The sequence below is a fragment of the Trachinotus anak genome, unplaced genomic scaffold (assembly GCF_046630095.1).
Source record: "Trachinotus anak isolate AG129_WGS33_773 ecotype Australia unplaced genomic scaffold, CSIRO_AGI_Tana_v1 ptg000018l, whole genome shotgun sequence".
Lineage (NCBI taxonomy): Eukaryota > Metazoa > Chordata > Actinopteri > Carangiformes > Carangidae > Trachinotus > Trachinotus anak.
Window position 1 is genome coordinate 3,246,379 of NW_027273869.1, and position 26,158 is coordinate 3,272,536.

Here is a 26,158-nt window from a genome sequence, read left to right on the forward strand (position 1 = left end):
TGCAGGACTCCTGGTTCGTCTTGCTGCTGAAGATAGTGCTCTGTGACTCTGGCTGTATGTTTGGAGGCTCCTCCTGCAGAATAAATTTGGAGCCCATCAGATGGTACTGTGTGATGGGTAAGAATCTAAACATCTGAAGTGCCGAAAATGTCATGGCAGTCCTGGGAATAGTTATATTTCAGTCTGGACTAAAGCTGACTAGCATTGCCGTCTCTTGAGCCATGATGTTAGCACAGAAAAACAAACACAGGGAAGTAAAAATGATGGTACTGAAAACTGAAAACAAAAACCATACTAGCAACAAATTAATCTGAGCACAAAGAAATTAAATAGAAAAATAGAATTGCACCCTGGTTTGACACATTAAACTGCAAAACAATCTTAATAAATCAATTGGCAAACAACATGTAATGAATATTTGATCTTGTTTCTCAAATTATTTTCCATTTCCTCTTCATTGCATCACATTCCACTCAACTCCGCAGCTTTAATGTGCACATGGTGTGAATAATGCCTGTGGTGCCACTATTCACATTCTTATCACATGCTTTTTTATAATAAACACTGGGTTAGGTATGAGAAATGATGTGTTTCTGCCTCATAACATCTCTGCCAAATACAGCACATCCTGTTCCTCTTGGGTCTGCAATTTCCTGTGTCAGTTTCTGTATGTTTCACAGAGCCACAACTTCTGCGCCTTCGCTCGTGGACTTTTATCCTCAGAAGCATGGGGAGCAGGGTGGACATGTTACTCTGGGCCTGGATCGTCCTGGACTTGGGGGTGTGCTCAACCGCACTGCCAGAAATCACAGACGGGAAGTTCATTGATGAATGTGTGAGGGAACACAACAGGGCGCGGTCATCTGTCAATCCACCTTCGAGTAACATGCTGTACATGGTAGGCAACACAGCCTCACAGGGCCTCCACGAAATCATGTGACCATATCACGGTTAAAGACGTAACATTATCAAAATACTACAGCAGTGTTTGCAGTCAAGACCAGAGTAAAAACTAATGTTTGAATAGAATAGAATTTACAGATGTTTAAAGGGCCAGACTACTCAAATAACAGAACAAATCTATGATGGAATCACTATAATAAGGGGGTTAGCGTGTGGGGGTGAAGTAAATCCACTCATATCTGTTGTATTAAGCTTTAGTCAACTTTGACATATGAATTTGTCCCACTGACCAACAGCAAACATCTTGAAAGTGTGCAGACCTCAGAGGGACCGAAGAGCCAGAGACTGTAAAATAGAGGATGCTATGCTAGCCTGTTAGCCTAATTGTAAAATTAAGTTTAATTTAACTCCCATCTTGCACAAATGATTCACAGACAGATGTCAGTGTTGCTTTTCCTCTTGAAAGAACTGTGTCAAGTTATTGTCCTGTTAGCAAGCAAATTAGCCTCACTGACCCCACCTGCTACTATTTATCTATGGACTATACAAACTGTTTTACACTGGCTGAGCTGTACTTGTTTGTTGACTCTGTGTTTTAATTTTTTTGACTGTGTTGTGTTGCGTTAACACAAATTAAGTTCCTAACAGATGAATAGTTATTTTGACTTTGAGTTTGCTAACTGACTGTTAGCAAGCTAGTACCGAAAACTTTTTTTTTTGGTTCTTTTTACTTGAATTAAATGATATTGAAATCTGAGAACAAAATGCCAGTAGGTATAAATGACATAGTCCAAAGAAAATACAAAAAAACCCCTGTCCACTATTCCTCACAGAGAGGCCTGTGAATCATATAGGACAGAGTTTTTGGAAATACACACTGTGTGTGATGAACTGACAATTAAAAAAAAACAGAATTAAAACAAAGAGTGGCTCATATAAAGGACTGTTGCTTCATATTTTCTGCCTCTCCAGACATGGGATGAGGGCTTGGCCATTACTGCAAGAGCATGGGCAAGGCACTGTGCATTTCAACACAACCCTCGCCTCAAAGACGCCCGCCAAGTGCACCCCACCTTCTCCTCCGTAGGAGAGAACATATGGACAGGCTATCCACCGTCATCATTTGATGTGACAGCAGCCATCAGAAGTTGGGTGGATGAAAAAACAGACTACAACTACGAAAGGAACACTTGCAGTAATATCTGTGGCCACTACACACAGGTATGTGCTCTTTTCACTGTTAATGATGATTGTGCTTATTCTCTGTGTTTCCTCGTTCGTTTTGAAATTGCAAAGCATTTAAGAGGAGAGAGCCAAGAAAAAAGGAGAACCTTTAAACTTACACAATTTAACCCTTTTGTTGTTTCCAGGTTGTGTGGGGAAGCAGCTACAAGGTTGGTTGTGCCGCTCAGCTGTGTCCAAATGGTGTCAGTGCCTTCAGTCCTAGGGAGGGTGTTGTTTTTGTCTGCAACTATGCTACAGCGTAAGTTGGACTCGTCAACAAATAAGACATACGACTCTGAGTCTGGCTCAGTTGTATGTGAACTGATGTTAAAACCTATGAGACTGTGTCACAGTCCAGGCTCAAAGATCTCCAGAGATGTTGGATGACACTCAGAAAGTGGCTCTTCGCTTGTCAACAGTTATTTTAGGTCATGAGTTCATGTGAAAAAGAGGAAGTCGTATAAAACCATGTGTATTCACCACAACCACATAGCGGGGTTCAGCTCAACTAAAAACATGAAAATAACAAAACCAACAATGACTATGTCCTACTAACAAGTTATAGTCCCCAAGAAATGTAACATTTAGTAGATAAAGTATTGAGACAGTGTAACCCATGGCAATCCTAAACGTCAAAGAACCAATTGTTTGGTATATTTATTAGTATTTTTATAGTTTAACTTAAAGTTAAACTTATAGTTTATACGTAAAGCTTCTTTTTTTTTTTTTTTAGATCACCATATCTCAAAGCAAACAATGTCACAGGTACGAATACCTGAAAAAGATGTAGGAGATAAGAAGGTGGAAGGTTCAGAGCAAAGATGACCCCAACATCTGCTACCTGCAACATGGGACAGTGATGTAACTTGGATGATGGTTCCTTTGCAGGGGGAACGTCAATGGAAGGAGACCGTATGAATCTAAAGGGGCAGCTTGCTCTGGATGTGAAGGCACCTGTGTAGACAATGTCTGTCGTGAGTATTCAGTCCCGTTTTTACTGATGCCAATCATCCTTCCTCTCCTTTAGATATAGTAAAAAAAAAAAAAAAGAAAACACTAAAATTTTTGGCTACTTTTGTCAGTTTTCACCCAAACAATCTGCAGAACTGTCAAAGCCCAGTCATTTAAAGTCTGGTTGACTGCCACAAAAACAAAAAAAAAACCCACAGAATCACCATGTTGGCTGTAACAAGTCATTTAGCAAAAGCCTGAGACATAAATATGAGATATTTTTCCCTATATCTGTTCAAGAGGAGGGAAAAAGAAGAACTTCTGTTAGATGTGTTAAAACTGGTATTTCATCCACATCTAATTTGTCTTTGCAGGTGACCAAAAACGGGATTCACCGAGAAGTAAGTGTGATGCCACAACCAGAAAACACAGTTTGAGTTTTAAAATAAATTAAAATGAAATTTCTCCAACTTCTGTTGCGTTTCCAGGCTACAACTGGTCCCCAGAATGGGACCCTGAAGTCAAGGCCACCACTGGCTCCCACTATGTCACTATTCTGGCTGTCCGGCCTGTCGCCCTCATCTTCACCTTCATCACAGCATATGCAGTGCACCACTATTACCCCGATGTCTTCTGCTATGAGTAGATCACTCGTTTTAGACCTTAACAACATGCACTTAATCAGCCAGTGTCAAGACGAAGACACATGTTGAATTAAACCTTTTTATTTTTTTTATTTTTTTTTTGAACAAATCTGACTTGTTCTCCTCCTTTCATCTATCAACAACCGACAACTGGTAAGAGTCGTGTCACATGATGATTTAAGTCCAGTCGGCTACGTCAACATTAAAAACCACCAGCTTTTTTCAGGAAAATGACTGAATGACTCTCGGTTTTACTGCACTGTGGTCTACAGTGACCACATTAGGTTAAAGCTGCACTAATCTTTATCTTCACATGAACAAATACGTCAGTGGACTGTGTGTAATTTGAAAGTAACTTGCAGTGATTGGTTCGGTCTAACTGCTCAGATCAGTTTCATTTTCTGCAGCAGGCCCCTTTTTCAAACTACGGTGGCCCTGACAGCTCAACACAGTGCAGCTTATGAAAACGCAGGCAATTAGACAAAACACAAAGTCACGCTTTCTGCAAATACACACAACAGAGTGTTTCCTGGGGACACAAAAAAGTGAAGCACCCAGCTGGGATGCACTTGCATGGATGTATTATAATACATCTCTTATAATACGTCCACGTGAACTTGCTGTCCAACGCTTTGAACTTCAGAAGTGACCCAGACAACAGCTGTGGCCCAATTCAGGGGCTGTGGACCGCGATGGCCGACCCCAGACGAGACAGTCTGGCCTACAGAGGGTTTTCACTTTGGTTCACCAGCTGCGCACGTGCAACTGTTGCATCGCAAAAACGTGGCTCCTGTCTCCTAGCAACCTTGACAACACATAACTTTTTTTTTCAAAAAACCTTTAAATTTTAAGGGCTTTAACAGTTGTACCGTTAGCTGGTGAACCGAGCTGAAGCCCAATACTGACTGTTGGTGTTGTTTGCTACCTTTATTATCGGCGCACAATGAATCTTGGGATAGGTTGCGCCAAGGGTCCTTTGTTTCCCAGGAAAAGGACACATTTGTCGGCTGCATTTGAAGGAGCCTTCGACATGGGGCAGCCTAATCGCGCCACAAGTGCGTCTCAGCCTGGCTCATCACTTTTTAGCGTCCCCTGGAAACACTTCTTTTGTGTTGTGAGTTATTTGCAGCATGTTGTCAAATTGATGATGTTTTCTCAGTTTTTGTTTGTGCTTTGTCTGTTTGCATGTGTTTTCATGAGTTGCAGTGTGTTGACCTCTCAGGGCCACCGTACCAAACAACAGACTGTGTTAGAAACCAGCTGCTGAAGCAAGTTTTCTTTTCAGGAGCTGGTGGAAACCAACACTGAGCAAAGAGAGTGAATATTGAACTTAGATTCACCATGAAGAGAATACAGCTCTGCACTGCAGTTACTGTTTCTCTACAATGCAGCTGCTGGGAAAAATGATGATGTAAGCCAACGCTACCAAAATAAGAGTCAGGTTGTATCTGAATCTGATCAGTCACACATCAGTGTTTATGAGGGAGAAAAATATATTTTTCAATATATAAATACTGACCATACAAAATCTGGACAATCTTAATCCATAGACAGCGACAGGAGGGACAGATACTGCTGTTCAGCACACCTGGTCTCCAGGTAGAGCGGAATATACAGCAGGAAACAAACAGGAACACAAGTAGTTCAATAAAAACATCAGTGACCGTTTGTATTGGAATTGATTGAGATCCAAGCACACACAGTTTGTCTGACGTCCCATCTGCCCGTGTGCTTCAGAGTCCTTACTCTCACATTAAAACAGCGAGGGGGTTCGTCTGTGGTTAGCCTTTGTTTTTGTTCTTCTTCTTCTTCTTGTCTGTGGTGGTGCTGGAGGGAGGAGCTGGGTTCACTGGCGGAGCCCCCAGTTTCTTTGTTTTGGCTTTTTTCACTTTGTCCTTGATGGCATCGATGTCCAGCTTTCCCTCTGCAGGAGCTGTGACAAAGTCAACACAGGTGGGATGTGGGTTAGTCGTACTATGACAGCACAAAGATCAAATTTTTTCAGATAAATGCTCGTGTCTTCATCGCTACCTTTAGTGGTCTTCTTCATCAGTGGCTTCTCTTTAGGAGGAATGAAAGCTTTGTTCCGCTCTTCCTGCTTCTTGGTCAGTGCCTCTGCTTGTTTGACCTGAGAAAGAGGAACAGTAACATTCATCACTGCTCAGAGTATGATCTCATCTTTCTGTAAGGTTTTAGTTTCTGCAGTGTTTTGCAGCAACTCTGCAGGTTTTGGAAGTGTCAGTTTTTTCTAATGCTCAACCAGCTGCTCTTTAATGAGAGAAGGCAGAGATGTGCTCTCCTGGGGTGCACACCAGAAACATTTTAAACTTTAAAGTGTTTTTTTGACATGAGGTACTTATTTATACTTAAATAACTTAAGTCAATTCAGAATGAAGTTGAGAGTCAAAGCCAATTCCTGGTACAGGCCTCTGGTCTGAAGACAGCTGCTCTTTTGCAGACTCTATCAAACTCACCTTAATCTCCTCCATCTTCTTCCTCCTCTTCACACTTTCACGCAGGAAGAATTCTCCGGTGGCCAGCTCTTTGTCAACCTGCAAACACCAGTTTAAATCAGTGTTAAAATAAATCATGCAGATTATTCCTCAGCCTCAATAACAAGGTTCAGAAACTGGAGGAACTCTCCTTTAACTTGATTGAGTTCCTGCTGTGTTTTCTATACTACACCACACAGTTGTGTGACTATCTGAGGAAATAAAACCCTCAGTTCCACAGACATTTAGTCTCAAACAAACTTGTGCCAACCTTGCTCTCGGGCTGTGCTGGGGGGAACGGCGTGTACTCCTTCTTCATGCTCTTCTTCTTGGGCTCCTTGCGCTTGGACAGGTTCTTGTGGCGGAACTTGGGCAGGAAGCGTTCCCAGCTCTGCACCCGCAGGTCCGGGTCTTTGGACAGCTCCCGTTTGATCATCAGCGTCTGATCAGGCCAACCAGTGAGCGGAGGAAGTGGAAACAGGAGGTGTTGGTGGAGTGAGTGAAATAAACGCAGTAAAAATGTGACACTTTGATGCTGATGCACTAAAATGTAGTTTTTTGTTTTTTTATCGCTGCTGGCTCTTTCTACTGAAGAGCTTTGATTTCGTGTTAATAGTTAAACTTTGACACTTTAAGTCTTAAAAATGACCAGTTCACAGCCTCATGACCTGACAGAACTGGTGCCAGGAGAAAGTTTCTCCGACAGAGCGGCAGCAGAGCAGCAGTCGACTACTAAAAACACAGGTCAGCCCTGTTGACCACTCATCGCGTATACGAGTCTGATTTTAGCCAACATCAGCAGACTGACAGCCGCTAACAGCAATGAACTCACAGTCACAGTTGTTACGAAGCTATTTTTTCTGTCTTGAAATGTAGATAACTTCCTGTCTCCCAACATGTTAATACACACCTCAGTTAATATACATCACTTTTTGTATTGTGAAGTACTTACTTACTTGTATTGATACATATCCTTTAAAAAAAAAAAAGGATGTTGAGAGAGGAAGAGTTGTGGCCATGTTGCTCAGTTGGTGCTGACTTCTGTTACTTGCTATTTCTCTGTATTTGGTGAAATGTTCTCAACTCTTCACTAAATACAGAACTGTAAATAAATACATAAATAAAAAATAAAAATCAAAGCAGAACCATAGATAGAGGTACTCTGAAGCCGTTTCACAGAGAAAAACCTGTCATCATTTATATTTGATATCTATAGTTTTCAAAGCCACATTAAACCCCTCCTTCTGTGAAACATCTATGTGAGCTAACCTGAAGTGGTTCGACGTGATTTACAGTTTGTAGTTTACCTGCAGACTCTGCTCTCAGCTCACTCAGCGCTGTTTGTACAGACTGTGACTGGTCATTTTAACATGTGGCTGTTAGATGTATGAAACACGTCAGACGTGATGGCTGCTGCACAGTCCTGCTAGACTGGAACAGATTTTAAAACCTTGTGTATGGGTCACACTGTTAGTGCTGAAACCAGGATTTTAATCAGAACCGGTGCCTCTGTCGCGCCCTCAGCTCCAGGTTGAGCCGACCTTGGCGTCCAAACCCGGAGAGATTTAGTTCAGTCAGGAGATCGAGAACAAGGATGGAAAACATCTTCATTGGGCATGAAGGCAGCGTTTCAGTCGGTCCAGTGCTACAGCTGTGGAGCTGCAGTCTGAACGTACCTTGATGTTGTAGATGGGGTGGATGTTCTTCATCGTGTCCATCACCACTTTGCGCACCTGACAAACAGAGGAGACATTAACAAAAAGTCACCACCTCGAGGTTTGTTTCCCTCCGTCAACCAGCCAGGCTGCAGGAAATATGGTCACAACCTCCTTCCTGAGTTACAGCACTGAATAATAACCACAGATGTTTTTGCAGAACATTATGATGTCACAGTGAAGTTGACTTTTTTGAAATAAAATGTCATCAGTTCATTTTATCTTTCTACACATTTGAGTTAAATTGTGTCAACATTAGTGAATGAATCTGTGAGTTATGGCCAAAAAACATGTTTTGTGAGGTCACAGTAACTTTGAACTTTGACCACCAAATTTTAAATAGAGCATCCTTGAGTCCAAATGAAAGTTTGTGCCAAATTTGAAGAAATCCCCTCAAGGTGTTACTGAGATATTGTTGTTATTGTTATCGTGCAACTTAAGAAACACAGCCAAACACAGAAACACGCTGCAAGTAGCACAGACAACAACAGAACCTTTTCCAGTGTTTTTTGAGAATGTGCATAAAAACATGTGGATGAGTCTGACCTGCAGTCTGTGCCAATAAACAAGCTCACTAACAACGAGTTAGCCAGCTCAGCTGATAGCATGTGCAGCTCTGTTAAGCTAAATAAAGAGACATGTTACTTCCTGTGTCTGCTATTTAACCAGCAGCTCAATAGTTGATACTGAATTTAGATTTTGACGTTGTTGTTGCTAACAGGAGCTAACCAGCTAAATCTTGAGCTTGCCAGATTAAGATCCAGGGGACATGAGATTGGCTAAAAGGTGAGAGCACAGTGACATCATCACTGTCATAACAGGTGATATCCTTCAACTTATATAATAATAATAATAATAGTAATAATGACCAGAGTTTTAATCATTTCTTAAACAATTTCACAACGTATAGTTTGATTTATACATTTTTTTCTTTAGATTATTTAGTTCATAATCATTTATTTATTTATGACTGAACTTTTTTAGGCTCCTCTCTCTTCACTGGGTCCTGTTGCTATTTGCTGCTGCAAACACCCAGATCTCCCAACAGGCCTCATTAGAGTTTGGCTTCACCTCGATCTCAGCCCAGCAGAGCCTAATTAAACCTGAGGGGAGTCTGTGGTGCACCTTAACACACACACACACACACACACTCTCTCACTCTCACACACTCACGCACTCTCTCACACACTCTCACTCACTCTCTCACACACACCTGAGATGTTGAGGAGCGTAGACACACATTATGCTTCATTAAAAATTATTCTCATGGGCAGAATTTGATTTATAATGAATAAAAGTTCATTTTTCAATTTGCTCCAGTGATGATGTTTGGTTCATCACCTAGTGGAGGACGGTGAACACATAGAGGCTGTGTGAAGTTCTCACCTCCTTCAGGCCGTTGAAGGGGCCCAGGGCCGACACCGTGTTGCCCTGCACCATCACATAGCAGTTGGTCAACAGCTCCAGCGCCTGGAGAGAAGAGACAGGACTTTCAAACATGATCGGTTAGCAGAGCTGCTGTGTGGTTCTGATAATACACACACTCAGATTCTGTGGCTGATCAGGAGCAATGCTGCCACCTGGGGGCATTGACAACAAACTGCACCAGACACAGACCCAGAGCAGTGAACAAACCCAGTGACACAACACTGAGGCTTTGGAGGTCATGTTTCCACCATGTCTGTTTGTTTGTCAGCAGGATTATACTGAAAGTGCTGAAGCAATTTACACTGAACTTGTGAGGGATGGACTGGGGAAGAACCCGGTAGATTCTGAGGCAGGTCCAGATGAATTTGAAGTCTGGTACATCTTGTCTGACAGTGGGCTTGGCGGAGCTCTGTGTTCTCTGAGTGCCTTCTAGTAGCTCAGCTGAACTCTATTCAGATTGATTCCTCTCGTAAGACTCAGGTTTAAAATTTACAATGATTTGGAAACAATACAATATAAACTTTACTCTCAGGTTTTTCCCCTCTCAGTGGCTTGAATGCTCGACTTGTAGCTCAACAAGTTTGTGTTTCATATCACGAGAGAACAGCGGACATCTTCTTTTATGTATTGTGTATAGCTGTGATTCACTTGAATGATTTTTCAGCCTTCTTTGGCAGCTCCAGTAACACTGCAACAAATTCCTGTGGTATAACAATTACATTATATGCTATGTTTGAAGCTCCCATATTTTATACTTTTCATGTGTTTTATTTTTTCTGAAATCTGCTTTTTTTTAATTATTATTCACTCAAAAAACAGTCAGCCAATCAAAAGGAAGGATCAGAGCCTCTCTTTTGCTGACTCAGGTAAACACTCAGAGAAACCAAATCCTGCAAGCCTGGATGGTGGGTCCAGGTGGGTGTACTTACTTTCAGGGTGGAGCCCTTGGGGCCAATCAGTCGCTGTCTTCGCTTCACAAACCGCTCTCTGTTCCTAACCAGGGTCCCGATTTTGATGATGTCACACGCCACATCATCCTGTAATATCCGCACAGCCTGGAAGCAACAAACAGTATGAACATGGATAATCAGAAACCATCACCCTGCTGTCATCAAGCTCAAAGAGTCTGTCAAAGCAAAGCAGCACAAAACAAAATCTGTATTTAATACGTGCTGCAAAATATCCAGGGGAAGTAGAAACAAGACACACAGTCAACCACAAACCTGCAGGACAGCAGTGTCCTGTGTTGTGATGGTTACCTGTTCAAATGGGACGCTCCTGGCCAGCAGCTTGATGAGATCTCTGCCACGTATGATGGCGTACGGGTCAAAGGTTTTCTTAGTGGTGCAAACGCTCATGCTGCCTTCTATCAGGTCCAGAGAGGCTTTAATGTTCTGAGAGAAACACAAGCAACATTACACAACATCACAAAGCAAACACACACTTCTTATCTTCTTTTTACAGTAAAAGATGAAAGAATGGTCAAATGAACTAATGCAAGGTCTCATTTAATGACCTCAATGGATCTGCAAAATCACATTAGGTTTTGTTGATAAAAACAAAACCAGCAGTTAGAAGACATCAACTAGCATCTGGTAAATCTGTGTGTAATGTGACACCTTGTGGCCGAAATGACTGATGAATAAAAAACCATAGTATACTAGAACAGTAGTTAGCTGCAGCTCTAATTAGCACAGTGTTCTTTTCTTTATATCTGTATAAACTGTAGAAGCCAAAATGGACAAAATGAAATAATTAAACTTTTTGTAAACTGTCACAGTCACAACTCAAACCTAGCCTTCAAATACTGACATTTAGAAATGAAGAGAGGAACATGTTCAGTAACTCAGTAAAGTTGTGAAATGAAATGGAATTGGAAACTCTCACTTTCTTTATGGATCTACACACATGACCAATGAAATCAGATTCCTAGTGCATGCAAACGTATTTTATCCAATACAACTGATCTTGATTCTGAAGGTTTGTGGTCTGTTTGTGGTTCAGGGAGAACTTGTCCTGGCTCGGTGAACTTACTGCCTCTCCACAGGCCTTCTCCACGAGCGGCCAGCACTCTTTCAGGTAGGCCTCTCTGTATTTGGGGAAGAGGGTGGCGAAGCTGCTCTCCTCCAGGAGACCACGGGGGTTGTCGTCTCTGGTGAACGCCGGCTCTTTCCATCCATCGGGAACAGTCAAGAGTTCAGATTCATCCACTGCGTGACACAGACATCAGAGCCATCCTCCACATCACTCACTGTCTCCTCCATAATAACATCAGGGACATTCACCAATACAGTATACAGTGTGATTATCCAGCACCCTGCTTCACTGCACTGCGGTCGTTGTGTACAGAGCACTACAGATGAGGAACAGCTGCGGACGGTGGCAAATGACTCATGAAAATATATGACATACTTACTCTATACGGAGACACGGAGAAGTCGACATAAGTAACAACACTAGTATTTCACTTTCTCCTTGCATGAGGTCTTACAACTTTGGAGGTGAGTGACTTAAAGCAGTTACTGTGGATATGATCCATGTTTACTGCTTGAAAAGCTAAAATCAACAGTAACAACAAAACCAAACAACTAGGAGAATCCACACGGTTGGTTTTCTGCCGTCTTCCCTCGGAGTATGGAATAAAACAGCCGGACACAGCTCGCCTGTTAGCTGAACCTATTTCCTGCGTGCTTTTCAACTGCCATGGCAACAGGACAGCTGGCGGACCTCGTTCAGCCACGTCTCACGGTGAACACGTTGCTCTGAGTCCGTTAAAAGTCTCCACCTCGGAGGAACCAATTACTCACCTTGGTTTTTCGTCTTTTTCGGTTTTTTCCCTGTTTGTGCTTCACTCACGCCGTCTCCCGTCGTGGAGGACGCCATTGTTGCCCAGAAGCGGAAGTGACGCAAGGTTTTCTTCTTCGTTTGACTTCTCGGTGCATGGTGGTCGGCACCATAGAGCACCGCATTGCTGCCACCTATCTTGTGGATGTATAATAATTATAACACATAATCATACATTTATGCTTCCACCACGACAAAAAACATTTACTCCGTATTTCGCTATAACGAGAATATTTTTTTCTTAAAAGAGAAACACGTAGTCTAATTTAACATTGAACAGTTTCCCTCTATGTACACTCCCTCAACCTATCTGAACCTCATCCTGACAACACAAGAATTATAAGGACATGTCATTTTGTTGATATTTAATATTGATATTTCGACAAAACGTGATTTTTTCTGTGAATTTTATTCCCCGTTATGATGGTCAGCACAATGTGACTCCATTGATAGTTTCCCTCCCAGCTGCAGTGAGATATATGGACCTAAACCAGTCAAAAGTTTAAGTTTTAATTTTTCCAGTTAATGCAAAACAATTCCTTCAGGTGACCCATCTTCTGTAGATAACTCACGAACCATCTGTCTGTACAAATGCAGTGCTGGAACAAACTATGTTTCTCCAGCCTCTGATGCAGAAGGCAATACTGTACTGCAGCATGTCCTACTGTATATTACTGCCAGAATGGTGACAAAGAAGATGAGAAACAAAGGAAGACAGACTAGTTGCCCAGAGCTTCATCCTACAGCAAGATAATGAACCACAACATTAGAAGAACAGATCCGGACGGAGACTTCACGTGATGAAGACCAGCACAGTCTCCAGACTGAGACCCCATGGAGCTGCTTTGGCGTGAATTGGACAGAAGGTGAAAGAAAGGCAACCTACACATCCAACACATTTGTGGGAACTTCTGCAACAGTGTTGTTACGAACTTTCTGAGCAATGTTTCATTTCCATCGTAGAAAGAACGAGGGTGAATGTGTTCAGCTGCTGGAGAAGAGAAAATTAACATTAAATTTAGGCTTTAAGATCTCATGTTTCCTTTTCAAAAATCTTTATTATTTATTCATTCTATGCTTTAATTTCAGGGTACACTGAGATATTACACTATATAAACTTAGCAACAACTGGAAAAATGGAAGTGCTGTTTTTGACCTTGCTATTCTATACTTAATGTGAAACTGCTTTCTTCAGTGTTTCTACCAGTTTAAACACCTGGTCTGTTTGTTCTGGAGAGGAGGAGACGTCTGTGGATGATTCACTGACGGAATCCAAACCAGGAGAAGCTGATGGCAACGCTGGTGAAGACAACAACTCCCATGATCCCACACACCATATTTTGTCCTTGTTTTGATTGGGAGAGCCCTAGCAGCAGAAGTTACACAGTGTGTGTGTTTAACAGTCTCAACACATTTTAACAACTGAACGTCAGCACCTCCTCTTCTCTTTCTCTCCCTCTTATATCCCACCGTTCAGGGACTGAAGTGAGCTCTAACTTGTCCTGCCAGGATTTTAAATGTCGGGTTGCAGTGATGTCAGAATGAATGAACAGTGTGAGCTGCTGTCAAAGCCTGAGGCTGAAGCTTATAATCAGCTTGTCGACAAAGTCAGCTAAAGAAGATACGTCTCTCTCTGAACCTGATCCTGATGCTGCAGTGTTGGGGAGCGTCCACAGTCTCTCTGCAGGTTTGAACCTCAAGTTTCCTCTGGAGGGAGCGGACAGCTGCCATCAGGTCACAAACTGAATTGTCTTTGCCCTGTAGCTTTTAGAGAAAACGGTGTTGCCTTCTGGCTCTAACATTTGACTCAAAACTCTCAGCAAAGGAAAAAAGAGCCTCTTCCTGTAAGAAGCTCCTGCTCATGATTTTACAGAAACCTCTGTGCAGGTCACCAGTCACTGAGTCGAGCCCTGGAGAGAAGACACATCTTTGAAAGCTGTCCCCTCCGCTCACCAGCTGATGTAGTGATTATGTCATCACAGAGCCTCCACGTCCTCCACCTCTCTCCACACAACCTCAAAAAGGTCTCAGTCCTGTTTTGCTGCAATTAGTCAAGTAATGATTCCACCAGACTGACAGCTGCTGCGAGGTCCAGTGAGGGGGACCGCAGCAGGTCACACACTCAGACTGAGCCAGGACTTTGTTGAAAGTACCCAGGAGTCCAACAACAGGAAAGTCAACCTGCCCTGGTAAACCACGAGCAGCCATAACTCTCAGGTCTGCTGCAGCACACGGTCGACTGCAGGAAGCCTGTCTGACAGGCTGAGTACCTGCAGGCCCCCCCACCTGTAACAAAGCAGCCCACAGGTCATCTGTCAGCAGGGTGTTATGACCCATAGTTAAATTTTGTTGCTAGGCAACATCGAGTGGTCTTAGTAATGATGACAGGACCAAAGGGAAAAGTGCGGTGACGTAGTTTATAGAGCAACAAAGTCCACGTCAGGAGGAGGGTGTGGTGGGTGGATGAATATGACATAGGAGAGCGGTGTTCGATTCCCATGTGACAGTAGCAGCTTATGTTGTTTCTATTATCAATAACCATTGACCAAAGGTAACCACTTTGTTATTGTACCAATGACAAGAAAGATTGTCTAATGTTGAGGAAGAACTTATTTGAACCCAAATCTGAATCGACTTCCCTCTGAAGTTGAAGCCATTTCGTGAGCAAATATGATTGAGACTGATTGAGACTGATTGAAAAGTGTCTGAGGAAGAGAACAAACACAGTCATCCTCAGAGGCTGACCTGACACTACCCACAATCACAGCATTCAAACAATGAGCGTGACAATGCACATAAAATTCATAGTCTGCAACTTCTGATGTTTGCCTCTTTCTCTTGAACTTTCTTTTCCCTCTCTTTATTGATGGAATCTATTACACATGAATTTGTCTGAATAACCATCTGGTGCTGCTTCAATGCAAATGTGGTGCTCTGTGGTGCTCTGATTCAGAGTGGTCTTCAAAGACACCTTCCAGAGGATGGGTCATTTCACTCAGGAGACACTTCATTCAGTCAACAAATACACTTTCATTACCATGTGCAAAACAAGAGAGGAAAAGTGAGAGATGTTAGAGTCTCTGGTCATTAGACCCCATCATGATCAAATGTGAAAAAGAGGTGAGGCGGAGCGACATATAGGAATCCCCCCGGGGTCAAGACCTGGTGGCGATATGAAAAGGAGAGTGCTGGAGATCTGGATGTGATGAGGACTCTGATGTAGATTTTAAAGTTTGACAGTGATTGAGAGAGAGAGAGAGTGAGAGACATTTGTGAATGAAAGAGGCATAAAGAGTCTTCCTGACTGAACTTCGGCTTTGACTGGTGGAGGACTGTAACCACGTGCTGTCATCGTACCATCAATCATTAAACGCCCTCTTCCTGTCCCCGTGCTGGGTCTTGGGGAAGATCCTGAAGTGAGGCTGCACAGGACCCTCTGGTCTGCACTGAGAAATGTCTGAAATGAAACTTATTTAACTCAAATGTGAATGCAGCTCCCTCTCCAACATCCCACTGCCGTCATGACATAAACAAACCTGCAGAACTGTTTGGTGCCTCTGATGGTTCTGGAGACGGTCGATCAAAGTCCCCTGCACCAACCCCAGCCTGGCTATCTTCATCAGAATCTCTGTCATCCAAAAACAAACACACCTCACAGAATCCGTGCTTGTATTCAGCTAAAACCAACTATACAACCACAACTATTAGTAAAGATGTTAATGAAAAGACTGGATGCTTGAAATATTCAGTGAGAGCTCTGGCAGACGTGAGAATTCACTGCTCAGCAAAACAAAAGCATTAAACCTCATCAGCATAAGGAACAAGATCTTTAATCATCTCTCACTCATCTGTGTTTCCTTGTTATACAACATGCAGTTATTCTGACCTCTCGTCGTCATCTTGCTGTGCCTAAATGCTCTCTGACCTGGTGAAGAGGGGCTGGAGCCGCCTGGTCTCGACCTTGGCTGGTTTCTGTTTGACTCCCTTTCTCTCCACTCTCCTTGATCTCACACTGCTCTGCTCACATTCACTTTCACTGGCTGGCAGGCTGGGCGTCTTTATGTCCAAAAACCACTGCATATCTGCCTGTCCCTTTCTTTTGAAGCTGTCTATCTCTGCCAAACGTTATAGTTCACACAAAAATGCTCATTACTCACCACTACAGGGATTAACATCAGTGGTATCTGAGTTCAAAACCATCCTCCTTTTTCAAGAGGGAGATCAGACAGTTCCTGAGATCTGAAGTGTCGAAAACTTATCGACAACTAATGAGAAATGAAAGAGTTAAAACTTATCTACAAACTACACAAAATGAAACTGATCTATTTAGAATAAACTAACAAAGAATTCAAAGTTATCTACAAACAAAACAAGTTGAAACTTATCTACACACCATGAAACGATGAAACAGTTCAACTAAAGCTAAAACAAACAAAACTAAGAGGAAATGAAATGTGATCTAACTGACAGATAACAGTTATCTACCAACTGAAAGAATCTGTTTTTTATTTGATTAAAAAAAAGGAAACTTATCAACAACTAATAATAAATGAAAGAATTCAAACTTATCTATAAACTAAGTGAAAATGAAAGTTTTCTACAAACGAAATGATTTTTTTTAAAAAGGAAACTTATCAACAACTGATAGAAAAAGAAAATTTAACTAAGAGAAAATGTATTTTGTTTTGAAAGGAAACTTATCTATTACTTATCTAAGTTTATCTACAAAAAAGTCAAAAGTTACTTAAAGAACATTTGTGTGTGTGTGTGTGTGGGGCACTGCTACTGGCAGGTCCAGCCATGGAGCTCTTCACCTCTCTCCTCTCTCCTCCCTGCGGTGTGGAGAGTAGTGAGGAGAGTCTCTTACCAAGGCGTTCAACATCCCCATCACTGCATTCACACCAGGACGTGGGCGACCACCGGGGTGGGGGCTGTAGGTGCCGGGCAAGGACATGACGTCGTCCACAGGCTCCTGGAGGAACCTGGGCTGGATCTCCTGCTGCTCTTTCCTGAACATTTCAGAGAGACAGAGTGGAGGAGGAGGAGGAGGAGGAGGAGGAAGGTCCGACTGGTTCAGCTCCACCCTTCAGACTGATGCAGCAGCAGAGAGGGAGAACTGTGTGTGGAGACCATCGAGCTTAGACAGAAGCTTCTGACTGAGAGAAGAACAGGAGGCAGGTGAAAACCAACACTTGTGTGAACATTTGGAGAATCACCTCCAGCTGGACCCCTCCCAGTCTGGCCTGTGAGGCGGAGGTGGAGGGCTGGGGGCTCTGGGGCTCCGGTCTGACGGGTCAGCAGCGGTCTGACAGCGTCTTCTCTCTGGAGGCTGCTCGAGGGTTCTGGAGCTGCTCTCCTGCTCCCTCTGTCTCCTCCTGCTCTCAGCAGCCCGACAGAGAGATGGAGGGAGGGCGGAGGTGAAGGAGCAGGTCAGAAGAGTCCAGTTCTGCTCCTCTCAGGCTGCTGCTGGAACATACGTGGATTCACTCTGTGTTTCCTCTCTGACTCAGTGGATCATTTCATCCACACAGCTTCTGTTGCTGACCTGGGTATCACACTGCTCTGCTTTCATATAAAGCAGGGCCAACAGAGTGTCAACACTCTGGTTACCATGGTTACTTAATGATTACTGTACACAACACTGTCACAGGAAGACAATAACTCTATAATATAAACTGGTAGAAACTGACTGACATTCCCTGAGTATAGAAGAAATAAACAGTGTAACTTCAAATGATATGAAGTTAGTCTCTGGGCTGAAGTGGGAGCCACTGCAGCACATCCCATAATAATCGAATAAATTACAACACTCCAGCACAAACCTCCACCCCACACTTCTGTCCACAGCTGTCATCATACAACCACACCCACCGGTCTCTGAGCAGCAGCAACACGTCAAATCCACTGATCAGACAGAGCGAGGTGGAACCGAACGCACATGAAGACCTGCAGGAAGACAAACAACCAGCGGGTCAGCTGACTGCAGCACATGCAGCCAGAGAGGCTGAGGACTTTATCGTCCTCCCCTGATCACCGATGATGAAAATCTTACCTTTACATGATCTCTCTGCTGAACCAGGTGGAGGGCAGAGAGCTGAAGACACTTCAGTCTTCAGGGTGCACACTTCATGGCAGCAGCTGTTGGACTCTCTCAGGATGGGACACAGAGACAATCTGCCTCCCATGACATCTCCAGAAGAGGGCGCTTCACACTCACATCTAATCCTCCACCACGAAGCCTCACAGCTCAGCAGAGCCTCATCCAGAGGGATGGGGGTTGGAGGCTTTGGCAGATTATCTAATATCTCCACTGTACTCCACAGTAAAACTACAGTTGGTGCCCTTCAGGCTAAATGTAAATAAACTGGTTTATATAGAAACAAAGGAAAGAGTTCACAGTTCACCCTCTGTAGTGACCTTTTCTTCATAGTTAAAATCAAACTTGAAACAAACTTCAAATCAAAAGGCCACTGATGCACCACAGTCAAACAAGTCCAGCGTCCAGACAGCATCTTTATCTTTACTTGAGTCTTATTTAGTAGAAAGAAATCCTGGCTGCTGCTCCCAGGACATGAAACAGACGTGTTTGACCCTGGTGGTGTCGGTGCTGCTCCGGCTCCTGCTGGACTCTCTCCACCAGTAGACCAACCTGCTGAGCTCAGTGATGTTTCACTTTATTGGACAAATCAATTCTCCTCTGGATGTAAATGTCAGTTCCTCTTTAATTTATCTATTAAGTTATGTATTTATTGCTGTAATGTCACATTAAACTTGACAGTACTGACTGTACACTGACAGAAAAGCGATACACTGATTAATAATGTTATGAATGTTTGCTACAACTTGATAACTCTGATAAAGGCATGTAAGTCACCCTCTCTGGGGATACCAAGGTCAGGGGTTCCAAACCCCAGATGGCCTCAGTCCTGCTTCAGGAAAACTTCAACAGCACTTGTTACATGTCGTAATTAAATCCTCACCAGCTGATTAGACTCTGATAACGGTATTTAGTGGTTATATTATTGTTCTGTCTTATTTTTCAGTCACAAAAACTGACACTAATTGTCCAATAGGTGGCGCGTATGCACAACATTTTCTTTTTTTGCTCAGTGTTGGAATCAAATTCACCAAAATATTTGCTCATACTCCCAAATCCACCAGAATGATTTGGGATTTTTTTTCACAACTTCCACACTAACATTTTGACTATTTCAAGTGTTTAAGATGAAACAGGTAAAAACACCCCGGTTTTGCACATGTGACATCATTCCCTCGACTTGTATGAAGGTGTGTGTAGCACAGAGTTACCCAGCAGCACAACCAGTAAGTCACCTTCTCTAGGGATGCAAAGGTCAGGGGTTTGAAACCCCAAATAGCCAAAACCCTTCCTCAGTCCTGGGTTTGCCCAGATAAAGTCTCAATAATAATAATAATAATAGATGTATATGATATTAAAATGTTTTTTATTTCTAACCCTGGGCTCTCATCACATTCCAAACCCTGTTATGAAGTCATACGGAATGTTGTTATGGATCAAAGCCAACAGAACTCTGCTTAGTTCCAACAGGGAAAACATTTCACAGTGGAAACAGACACACAACCGACACGACTACACTGCAAACACAGCTTACTACAACTTCTACTGCAACTCCAACACCGCTGCACTGTGTTCAGCCAAGATGAGAAGAGAGAAGTGCCAACTCAAAGGGCGAGGTCAGTCTTTCTGAGCAGGAGATACTCAGAGAAACCTTTTATTAGTGTTCAATTATTTAGGACAGCTTAGTTTTCATTTTCTATCTTCATCTTTTATCTAAAGCTTCAACAAACACAATTATAATTTCATTTTCTGGAGAGGGGATGAATTTTCAATCAACCACACCATGTCAGTAAGTTTCCCTGTGTTTGCATGACATCAGTTTTAATGGATACTATGCAGCGGGTTAGAGGATATTTCACTTAACTATACTCAGGTATTTACGTGAATCAGTATCTAAATGTATTTGCAGCTAAATCAGTGATAGAGAGGAACTTCATTTTGTTGGTAGTGATGCTCTGGTTGGGGAGCATTTCATTCTGACACACGCATTAAAGGTTTTGGGTGAGTTACAGATTTTTGCAGGTATATGTATATTTCATGTGATGATTAAACTTCATGCTTTGAGAATTTTACTGAGGCGAGATCATGAAATGATGGATAAAAGTTAAGAAGATGCCGACCAGCAACAGGGACGCACTCCAAATAAAACGCTGCACACCCTCCAACGAGCCCTTCTGGACTCAAAGAGGGAAAATGAGGCAGTGGCTGCAGAAAACACTGCTCTGAAGCAGCAGATAGCCAGCAAGGACAGCAGCTGGGAGGAAGAGAAGAAGAAGCTACTGCAGGAGAGGGACTCCTTGGTGTCAACACTAAACATGACAAGAAGCAGTTTGGACAACCTGGCGAAGGATTTCGAGTCCGCAAAAGCCAGAGAGAACCGGTGTGACGCCACTGGGGAGGTGGCGAAAAGGCTAAAAGAAAGGGCAGAGGAAGTCCACGTTTTAGGAGAAAATCTTCATCTGTGGGAGAGTGAGATGGAGAAGATCAAAAGTCACTTGAAGGCAAAGTGTGACCAGGTCAGACAGATGGAGCTCTCCTTCACCAACAGCATTGCACAGGTCAATGCAGCACGGGAGAGCCGGTTGACTGCCAGGGAGGAGAAGGCAGTAGCCAAGCTGAAAGCTCTGCAGACGAGCTGTGACGAGAAGGTGGAGCTCATCATCAGGGAGGAGGATAATTCACCATGGCACTGGTGAAACAAAACCTGGAGCTCCTGACTAGGTTCCACCACAGTAAAACTGAGTGTCAGACAAAGGTTGACGCTGTGGAGGACTGTCTCAGATGTGAAAAGAAAGAAAGCGAGGAGCTGCAGAGGAAGAGCGCAGGTATGGAGGAGAAGTGGCTGGCCAAGGAGCACTGGACAAAACAGGACAGAAGGATGGAGGAGGACATCCAATGCCTCACTCAGGAAAATATTCAGCTTCAGGTACGTCACCTCAGCCAGAATTATGATTTGAATTATAACTTGTTGGATTGTAAGTTTTGGTTTTGGAGAAGAGGGAGAGGGAAGAGGAGGAGGAACAGGAGAAAGATAAAGGAGGAAGAGAGGGGTAAGACCCTTTTCCCTTCAAAAACCCCTCCACCCTCTTATTTTTTAAAATTATTTTTCCCCCCTACGTCCCACTCCCTCCTTCTCCTCTCAAACCCAACAGACCCACTCTGAGTCTGGTTCTGTTGGAGGTTTCTTCCTTTTAAAAGGGAGTTTTTCCTCCCCACTGTCACCAAGTGCTGCTCTTTGTGGGGACTGTTGGGTTCTCCTAACCTCCACCACTCCCCTATCCCATCATCCCTCTCCTGCAACCCTGTCAACCATCCCCTCATCCCAACTCCTCACCCTCTTACACCTGTAACCCCCCTTCCTTGACCCGTTATCCTTCACCTCACCTGTATCCATCCACCCTTCCCTACCTAAAATAAAATATAGATATCTATTTATTAGGGGCGCATCAAATAACTGATATGAATTGGAAATCGGTTTTAATTTAAAAGATAAGAGTGCATCGATTCACGGACCCCTGGATCACTCAAAATGCACCATGAACCGGCCGGTGGCTCGATTACAAAGTTATGAATCGGTTTGATGTTGCTGCTATGCTGCTCAAAGCTCCGTCTGCTCAGTGTCCACAGCTCTCTCGCTCTCTCTCTCTTTGGATTTTACAAGAACGGAACACTAGATAAAATCGTTGCAATATGTAAGGAGTGTAAAACAGCACTAAAGTACAGCAGTGGCACGACTAATCTCAACGCTCAGTGAGAGGATCTGCATCTATACTACCACACCTGAAAACACATACATACATGACCATTCACTGACACTGGGAGCCAGTGTAAACAGGAACCTGATTGTCTACTCTCAGGTCAACTCAGCTGATTAGTTGCAGAAAATACTATGAACAAGGGAAGCAAAGTCAGTTGTAGCGCTAAAATGCAGAATTTAACGAACAACAGCTGCTCGAAAAAACAAGATCAGTAACACTTGTAAATCATTACGCTGGTAGTCGTGGCTGATAAGACCCAATCAGGGAGCGACCCGGTGTGTTTGCATCATCATCATTTTTGCTCCGCTTTTACCAGTCCACACTACAACGCAGCTTTCTCAATGCAACCCTGGAGTTTTCAAATTAAAACAGTGGATCGAATTGAGCCGAAATAAATCGTATCGAATCAAACCAAACTGAATCAAACCGAACCAAATCGAATTGAATCAAACCAAACCGAATCGAATCAAACCGAATCAAATCGAATCAAACCGAACCAAATCAAATCAAACCGAATCGAATCGAATCAAACCGAACCGAATCGTTCCATATTAAAACGGATCGTCCCTGAGTCATATTATACCCCACGTATGTAGATATGTATCAGATCATCTTGTATTGGAGAGATGCGCACCCCTCTATTTATAGAGAATGTATCTCTCTAATTTTATCTCTCTCTCTCTCTATCTATGTCTCTATCTCTCTATCTATCTATTCTTCCTAAACAAAAATAATTGAATTAAAAATAATTCACTCATACTCACGTATTTATGTCTTCATAAGAGATTATAAAAATACACCTAGAACAAGTTGACAGCAAGGTTTTCAGATATGTACAATATTAAACTTGTAAACTTTCTCTAAAAGTCTTTAGAACCTGTGATGTACCAGGTGAGCCATCGGTGCACCACACTACATGGGCCAAAACTAGATTGGTTTTACTTGACATTAAATTATTCACAGCACAGGGAACGGAACAAATTGCATCCCACATAGATACAGGATGCAGCATTTTATCTTCAAATATGGGACGATCCTGTATTATATGGGACGGGTGGCAACTCTAGTGGGAAACCTGAAGGTAGCCTACAAGTGGAAATATAACCCTGCCTGCACCACTCTAATCCACCACAAATCTCAATATTTTGTCTACAAAATATTTGTTGCACTGCATTTTAAAGTTTGTGTGATGATATCTGTGTCTGTCCGTGCATCCTACCATCTGAACAAGTGTTCCTTTTGGTGGCTCTTAAATGCTGTGAATGAAGTTACAGTAAGTCATAAAAAATGACACTAATTGTCCAATAGGTGGCGCCGTGATAATGAAGTAGATATCAAGTATTTCAAACAGTGATTGGATTGGACTAAATGTGAGTCCACAGTGATATTGACAATCTTGATATTATTTGTACTGTATACTCCACGTTTTCTTTTTTGCTCAGTGTTGGATTCAGAGTCTGCAATATATGGATTACTCCCTTTACTTTGTTCTAGAAATACAGTACCGCTTTAATGAAAGTTAAACTGTGTGTTAACTTGTGTTGTTCTTTATTTATTCAGTGTCTTTATTTCAACTAAATCAGTCTTTTCCTCAGTAAGATAAAGGTCATCTGTACATTTCAGCCCAGCATTTCTCTCCCAGAATTACTTTACCACTTCTGATCTGAGACACTCACATCTTTGTGTGTGTGTGTGTGTGTGTGTGTGTGTCTTTCAGCTGCAGGAGCTGCTGAAGGATTTCAATCAGCTGACCTGCGTGGAGCTGGTCACCTTTGAACCTGCAGAGGAGCCAGACAAAACAGAGATTCTGTTTATGTCTTTTGATGCCTCCACAACTGAAGAGGACGGGCCCCTGCCTGGTGAAGATCTGCTGGGCCACATTCACTCCCTGAATGCAGCCAGCGTCACAGTTACAGATGGGATCATTCACTGGGACGGCAGGTGGTGGTAGCTCAGCTTGGCTCCGTGATGTCCTTGTCAGTCTAACCGATCATACATTTAGTCCATTCATCTTCTTCTGTTTTGTGAGATTCGATTTGCTTCGGCTGTTTGTTTTGTTTGGTCACGACCTGTGTGCTTCCTTCAAACACACTTTGTGTCCTTGTGATTCTCTGTGCACCAACACTCGGGGCTCGTTTACTTGTGTGTACCAACATGGACATGATGACGTTGAGCCCTGTCATCCAGCCTGTGGTGGCTTCACATCCAGTCTGCAACAGAATAGTGACGCCTGTATTAACAAAAACTTTATCTAATGAAGTTCAATGGACACACTTATAATACAACAACAGAACAATGTGTCCAATCGATTTCAATCTGGGACATAAGGAAATACAGAGGTCCTGACGGCTCGTTTTCAACATAGAGTATATAACCTGCTGTGAGGGGTTTCAGACACAGAGCAGCTCTGTGTATGATGATGTTATTTCAGTATTAGGGCTCCAACATCATGACTACACATGCTCACCCTGCACCAAATGATCTATTTAGAGAGCAACAGTTTTTATATAAGTATTACATCACAATGAAAGAAACTTTATTTGTATCACGTTGAATCAGAACAAACATTATCTCAAGGCACTTTACAGGGTAAAGTCAAGACCTTAAAATATTATAGAGAGAAGCCCATCAATGCCCACAGTGGAGAGGAAAACTCCCTTTAAACAGGAAGAAACCTAAATAATAATAATAATAATAATAATAATAATAATAATAATAATAATAATAATGATAATAATGAATGTTTTGGCAGACCTGGATCCTGCAGCTTCAGAGTCAGAGATACCTGCAGAATGTGTACAGAGAACTCCTCGGGAGATCATGAATGAACCTAATTTCACTGCGATCCGTCCACCAGTTGTTGATATTTCAGTCTGGATGAAAGTGGTGAACAGACCAACATCCCTAGAACTACGTCATTTATGTGGCTAATACATCAAGTATCAATGCTCTTAGAAATTAATATTCTCATCCAAGTTTTTATTGGTAATTATTATTCAACCAATGTATTATATTCTATACTCAAACACTTTAACCTGAGTAAACTTAACTGTCATTTTGAGTTCAACAGTTGCAACTCTGTTCACCTTTGACAGCAAATCATGAATTAAAGGATCCATCAAAACAAAAAGTCAGTTAAAATGCTTTTATTGAATTTCATTTTATTAAATGGGAAAAACTGGATCAACGAGAGATACTGATGCATAAAGAAGCAAAGGAGCTACAACACAGCTCCAGCTTCCCTCTGACCAGCTCAGAGGGGGCTTAGATTGCTCTCTGGTCGGCCGTAGCTTGACTCAGGATAGAAGCCGTTCTGGCCAAATATAAGGACCTGTGGGTCAGCCAGCTCCTTCTTCATCTCCAGGATAGTATCTATGCTCACACCTGCTTTGTTCTCTTCCTCTGCTTTGTCTTTATCGGCTCTAATTACTCTCTTGTTTCTGAGCTTGTGGTTCAGTTGTCCCATTTTTCTTCTCAGGACAGACCTTTGCTGACATGCCACGTCTTTTTCTGCTTTCATGGTCTTATATCTGACCTCCACACCTTCCAAATCCTGAAGCTCTTTGCTGAGCTTCAGGATTTGGTTGTGCAGAACAGAGATCTCCTGGCTAACGCTCTCTTGAGCTAATTTCATTTCATTACATTGGCTGCTGAAAACTTTTAGTCGTCTGACCTTGTTGTGAAGCTCCTCAAATTCCTGCATAACGGTGGCCTTCTCACTGTCAATGGCCTCCATCTGAGCTTTCATATTATGATATTTGTTGAGCCAAGGTTTTGCATTTTCATATATCTCTTGAAGCTCTTGGACTCTACATTGTAGTTTGTAATTTGAGTCCATCTTGGACCCCTTTTCATCTTTCATTGTTTGATAGTGGGCCCTCATCTTCTCTTCATCCTTCAGTTTGTGGGTCAGTTCCTGAACCTGTCGTTGAAGGCTAACGGTGATCTGACCTAAAGCCTGGTTCTCCTCCTGCTTTCGTTTCTGTTTCTCCTCCAGGTGATCTTGCCTGGAGATTTTCTGCAGGAGGTCCTGAACCTTCTGCTGCAGCACATTATTTTGCTGGCTCAGGGTTTTATTTTCTGCCTTTATGTTGTTATACTT

At 42.7% G+C, this 26,158-nt stretch overlaps 2 protein-coding genes across 3 annotated transcripts; one reads left to right on the plus strand and one right to left on the minus strand.

Moving 5' to 3' along the window:
- The first annotated feature begins 634 nt into the window (after positions 1-634).
- glipr1a (GLI pathogenesis-related 1a) lies at positions 635-3,863 on the plus strand. Its single transcript, XM_071502357.1, has 6 exons — positions 635-898; positions 1,876-2,124; positions 2,274-2,386; positions 3,016-3,101; positions 3,453-3,479; positions 3,567-3,863. The coding sequence occupies exons 1-6, from the start codon at positions 728-730 to the stop codon at positions 3,722-3,724; spliced, it is 804 nt and encodes a 267-aa protein (XP_071358458.1). The 5' UTR covers positions 635-727; the 3' UTR covers positions 3,725-3,863.
- Positions 3,864-5,175: 1,312 nt separating this feature from the next.
- On the minus strand, positions 5,176-12,312 carry krr1 (KRR1 small subunit processome component homolog). 2 transcript variants are annotated; one of them, XM_071502355.1, is made up of 10 exons: positions 12,165-12,312; positions 11,392-11,567; positions 10,617-10,751; positions 10,287-10,412; positions 9,316-9,399; positions 7,891-7,947; positions 6,486-6,656; positions 6,197-6,274; positions 5,754-5,850; positions 5,176-5,655 (listed from the first exon to the last, which is right to left on the minus strand). In XM_071502355.1, the coding sequence occupies exons 1-10, from the start codon at positions 12,238-12,240 to the stop codon at positions 5,504-5,506; spliced, it is 1,152 nt and encodes a 383-aa protein (XP_071358456.1). In that variant the 5' UTR covers positions 12,241-12,312; the 3' UTR covers positions 5,176-5,503. The 2 variants fall into 2 exon arrangements, with proteins under 2 accessions (XP_071358456.1, XP_071358457.1); XM_071502356.1 differs by lacking the exon at positions 12,165-12,312 and adding an exon at positions 11,774-11,895 and having other exon boundaries at positions 5,362-5,655.
- Between the last annotated feature and the right edge of the window lie 13,846 nt (positions 12,313-26,158).

What these genes read in the sequence shown, in the direction of transcription:
- glipr1a (XM_071502357.1), top strand. Translation starts at nt 728, where the DNA reads ATGGGGAGCAGGGTGGACATGTTACTCTGGGCCTGGATCGTCCTGGAC. An exon ending in GTCTGCAACTATGCTACAGC is followed by an intron (nt 2,387 to 3,015) that starts GTAAGTTGGACT and finishes GTTCCTTTGCAG; the next exon opens with GGGGAACGTCAATGGAAGGA. An exon ending in AAAACGGGATTCACCGAGAA is followed by an intron (nt 3,480 to 3,566) that starts GTAAGTGTGATG and finishes TTGCGTTTCCAG; the next exon opens with GCTACAACTGGTCCCCAGAA.
- krr1 (XM_071502355.1), bottom strand. Translation starts at nt 12,240, where the DNA reads ATGGCGTCCTCCACGACGGGAGACGGCGTGAGTGAAGCACAAACAGGG. An exon ending in CCAAGGGCTCCACCCTGAAA is followed by an intron (nt 9,400 to 10,286) that starts GTAAGTACACCC and finishes TCTTCTCTCCAG; the next exon opens with GCGCTGGAGCTGTTGACCAA. An exon ending in GATGAAGAAGACCACTAAAG is followed by an intron (nt 5,656 to 5,753) that starts GTAGCGATGAAG and finishes ACTTTGTCACAG; the next exon opens with CTCCTGCAGAGGGAAAGCTG.